Genomic DNA, 4,756 nt, shown 5'->3' on the forward strand with positions numbered 1-4,756 from the left:
AATTAAACAAGTAATCTCATAGTAACAAATCAACAAATCAACTGCAAAATGAATTAAACTTGTATTACACAAATATTAAAGTTGAATTAGAAGAAAAAATCAAGCATAAATAAAGGATGTAACTAATAAAAGACCACATTGGCTACAGAAGTGAATTAAACTTGTATCAATAATGAATTTAACAAGTAATCCAATAGTAACAAATCAACCAATAAACTTCAAAATGAATTAAATTTGCATTAAAAGTGTATTACATAATATTAAAGTTGAATAAGAAGAGAAAATTAAGAAGGATCGAAAATACTGAATTAAACTTATATTATTCATGAATAAAACATGAAGTATATGTGTCTTACAAATTATTTTGATTTGTATCACTACGAACATGAGTAATGTTTGCAATATGTATTAAAAATGTATCGTTCACGAATAAAATTTATATTATATGTCTTGTAAATTATTTTAATTTATATCACTAAAAAATGAGTGACGACTGCAATAACCATTAAAAATGTATTGTGTGTGTCTTATAAATGTATTAATAGTGTGTTACCTAAATTATTTTTGATGGTATCACTAAGAAAGAAGTGAAGTGTGCAATATGTATTATAAATGTACTTTTCATAATAAAACATGTACTATATATATTATAAATTATTTTGATTTGTATCGCAAAGAAAAAGAGCGATGTATGCAATATTTTATTACAAATATATTGTGCCTGTGTTATAAATGTTACTTAAATTATTTTAATGCAAATTTAATACAATTATGAAACATATCTAATACAACTTTAATGCAATTGCCACACAGTTTCGTAAACTTCACCTTTTTCGAGTTTTAATATAATGTTTCTTCTAAAATCAATTGTATAAACTTAACCAAACCTTGTTAAAATTGAGATAGAAACTCCAAAAGTCATTTTCAATTATTTGTAGAACAACCTATCGAAACTATAAATTCGTAAAAATTCAAATAATGAATTCAAAATTTGAAACTTTATAATGATCATCAATGGTGAACTCTTGCTGTTATGATTTTAGAGATTTGAAATTTCTGCTTGAAAATATAATTTTGTACAAATTTTTGGTCTTTATGTTCCTCTACTCGTCGTGATTTGGAAAAACATAGTGAAATATGAATATAAATTGATTTGAGGAAAGTTCTTTAAATGAAAATTTCAATAAAAAGAAGAAGAGGAGCAGAAAGATAAAGAATGACAGAAAGAGAAGAAGAAGAAGTAAAATGAAAAGAAATAAAGGAGAAAGAGAAACAAGGGCACACAAGCAAATCTAAAAGAATATTATAATCATTAGAAAAATTATGCTGTCATAGATGATAAATATTTTATTGACATAACATATTTATGTAAGTTACGCTATTTATTTTATATTATCAATTTTTCATTCTATACAATTATTTCTTTGATTTAATTTCGACCCTTTAATGTCACACTTTATTCAAAATCTCTATTAAGATAAAAGAAAGAAGTCGAAAAAAGGAAAAGGTTTATCAAGTGGGTATTGAAAAATTGGTGGTTTGTTGTATCTGGGTCGATAATGGCTCTTTCATCACCTTCATTCTTTTGTGGTTTAGCAACTCTTTCCAACAGAAACAGACGCAGTCACAAGTTTCGGTGTTCGACCTCTGTCGTAACTACAAATTGTTGTAAGCAAGGCGAATTTCAGTATGTGCTCACGGATTATGTCTCTCCAAATCAGTTTCCTGCTTCCCGTACTGATAGACAGTCAACAATTCTTCATATTCAGGACTCATCTGACTTGGCTTCTGCTCTTGCAAGGTTTCGAATTAACAAACTCTAATCCTCAATTATTCGATACCTTGAAATGGCTATTTTCGAAATTTATGGTTGAAATTGTAGTTGCTTTTAGTATCTAAGTGGTGTTGGTTTTTGTATGTGCTTCGACTCTGAAAGTGGATACCTCATTTTCTGGGTATTTACAACCTTCTTCGGAACCTTTAGAACATCCATGGTTCATTTGTATTAGCTCCTTTCAGGCATGGTGATACACTTAAAGTACAAGATATGAATGTGATTTTGCGCTATTTTGGGAAGCTAAATAGAAGACCGGAGCTTTATCAGGTTCTGTCAGCAAACCTATCAAGTTTTTTTTTTCTTTGCTAATAATGATGTCCCAATGTACAAGCAGCCAAGGGTGTGGCCTAGTGGTCAATGAAGTGCCACGAGAACCATGAGTTTTTAAATTCAAATCTTAACAGAGACAAAAACACTAGGTGATATCTTTGTATTTTGTTGTATTAATCAATGTGTGCACAAGATGGTCTGAACATCCCCGTTATAAAAAAATGATGTTTTATTGTATAATCCGTCTCATGGTTAGGTCATCTAATCAGTAATATCAGCTATTAGCTTTTTTGTTTGCGCATCTTGCAACATTTCTATCTGATAGGCAGCATTAAAGTGCAGTTGGTATGTGGAATTGTTGGGACACTAGAGAAAAGCTTGAGAAACTTATATCTACCATGTAGGAACTTGATGTCTTGATCACATATATTTGAAGAGTATCGTTCATGATCTCAATCGAAGTATGTCAGTTCATCGATGGTTGGCAAGTATGATGGTCCTAATGATGATCCTGCATGTATTTCGTGAGTATCTCACGATGGATAAACCTCGCGTATCGACTTGGGTTACAAGTGTGATCTTGACCAATTAGAAACAAAGGTAAATAAAAACATAGGGCAATAATGGAACCCAGGGCCCATTTTCTTCTCCAATTTGAGTTCTACTCATATCTCGTATGGATTCAAGAACATATTCAAAGAAAGTCTCACCGCCGCTCGGAATGGTTTGTGGGTTCAGAACAACTATAGTGGTCGAACCTAATAAGATAGCAATTACAACCAAGAGGTAACAAGTACTTGGTCATTGTACTTGGAAACCCCCTATTTGCCAATAGAAATGTTGGCCTACTTCCACACTGGGAATATTGTATAACCCCTTTTAGTACTGATGGAACATGATAGAACATTCATATTGCCTTGTCCTATGAATATATGATTGAAATGATAACTGGGAGCATAACTAATTGAGTTTAAAGTCATGGAGGGAAACAGGATAACATGGCCTACAGCAAGTGCCATGGTTTTGTGAACCATTGATCAATATGACAATAGGCAGAGATTGATGATAAGAAATGAAAGAGTAAAGAGATTTTTTATGAAACATGATTGGAGGATCTTGATCCAATGACTCAAGGTCCAAGGGACTGAAAGGAAACATAAGTTATGAGATTATCAGTTTGATAACAGTTGTGGCCCAAGACTCCATGAATGCGACACCTTGACTCGCGAAAGCGAAGAAAAAACACTGCTGGAAAAAAGAAAATAAAATTTGGTGATGTTGAAATGGGATTTCGCATCTGAAACTCATCCGAACCCCCTCAGGTCCCAGTCCCCGAATATAGGTAGAAGTCCAAAATCATCATACGTCCATAAGAACCTTTAAGCCACAAATCTAAGTCCGATAAATACAAATTTTGGCTTTGGTCAACTCTATGAACGGTAAACCTCTAGTTTAGATTCAAGTGCTCCAAAATCTCCCAAGCCCCTTGGGGACCTGTGCCACACAAATCTGCAAGTCATAAATCACCACAAGAACCCACAGAAAGTGTCAAATAGGGAAAGAGGGTTCTAAAACTCCGAACGACTGGCTGGTCGTCAGAAATCCAGTCCTTCTGATGGTGTTGGTTTGTGCACAACACCTAGGAAAGGCAAGATCTTTGGATGGGCAGTTGGCACGCTGACTAGTTTCTTAATAATGCTGTGATACCATTTGAAAGATTTATTACAAAAAAATGCAGAATGTATTCTCCAATGGGGTTTTTAAATAGTACATACACCTATTCAGAACTAGGACAGAAATCTACACAATATCTCCCTAATTGAATACAATATTCTTAATGCCAATTTTTAAACATTTTTATTATTTGAATGTCCTAGTATTATGTATCCTTTTGTGTTTAAATAGACATGAAATCGTTCAGATTTGGCATATGATATTTGCCTACATGAAAGTTATTTCAATTTATTGTTCTATTTCGTATTTGTGGTATTACACAGGTGTTTGAATGGATGCAGCAGAATCAGAAGATCAATGTTGCATCATACAGTAGTTATGTAAAGTTCATGGGGAAGAGCCTCAGTTGTGTTGATGCTGTAGAAATGTACAGAGACATCAAAGATAGGTCGATAAAGTTTAATGTCTCAGTCTGTAATGCATTTCTTAGTTCCCTGATAAAAAACGGAAAATCGGAGAGCAGTCTCAAACTGTTTACTCAAATGAAGCGAGATGGTTTAGTACCAGATGTATTCACATATAGCACGGTACGCTGGTTCCAAATAGAAATCATTCCTACTTCTAGCAGTTATAGTCACCTAGTTATGTTAAATAGAGTTGTTGAATCAAAGAATTGGCATAGAAAACATAGAACTGTTTGGGTGTGTTTGGTATGAAGGAAAATGTTTTCCATGGAAAATGTTTTCCTAGAAAATGTTTTCCTGGAAAACAAGTAGATTTTGGACTTATTTTCTCATGTTTGGTTGGTGAGTGAGTAGAAAATATTTTCTGGGAATGATTTTAGTGTTTGATTTATGAATGAAAAATGTTTTTGAGGAACATCTTTTATTTTTACTAGAGTAGAAAATAATTTATGAAATTGAAAATATTTTTTAAAAATAATTTTTTTTGGGGTGGTGGTGGGGGTAGGGGTGG

General features: G+C 32.8%; 1 protein-coding gene across 4 annotated transcripts in view; it reads left to right on the top strand.

Moving 5' to 3' along the window:
* Window positions 1–1,446: 1,446 nt before the first annotated feature.
* The window catches only part of LOC107004822 (pentatricopeptide repeat-containing protein At1g10910, chloroplastic), a 30,385-nt gene continuing 27,075 nt past the window's right edge, over window positions 1,447–4,756 (top strand). Inside the window, exons 1-3 of one of the 4 annotated variants that reach the window (XR_001454788.2) lie at window positions 1,447–1,801; window positions 2,020–2,104; window positions 4,105–4,368. Coding sequence is in view for 3 of the 4 variants with exons in the window: in XM_015203192.2 (XP_015058678.1) it covers window positions 1,560–1,801; window positions 2,020–2,104; window positions 4,105–4,368 (591 nt within the window). In the remaining variant the exon portion in view is untranslated. The remainder of the gene's footprint in view (window positions 1,802–2,019; window positions 2,105–4,104; window positions 4,369–4,756) is intronic. The other 3 variants (XM_015203192.2, XM_015203193.2, XM_027912964.1) reach the window with 3 other exon arrangements.

This window comes from Solanum pennellii, chromosome 11 (genome assembly GCF_001406875.1).
Source record: "Solanum pennellii chromosome 11, SPENNV200".
In the NCBI taxonomy this organism is placed as follows: Eukaryota; Viridiplantae; Streptophyta; class Magnoliopsida; order Solanales; family Solanaceae; genus Solanum; species Solanum pennellii.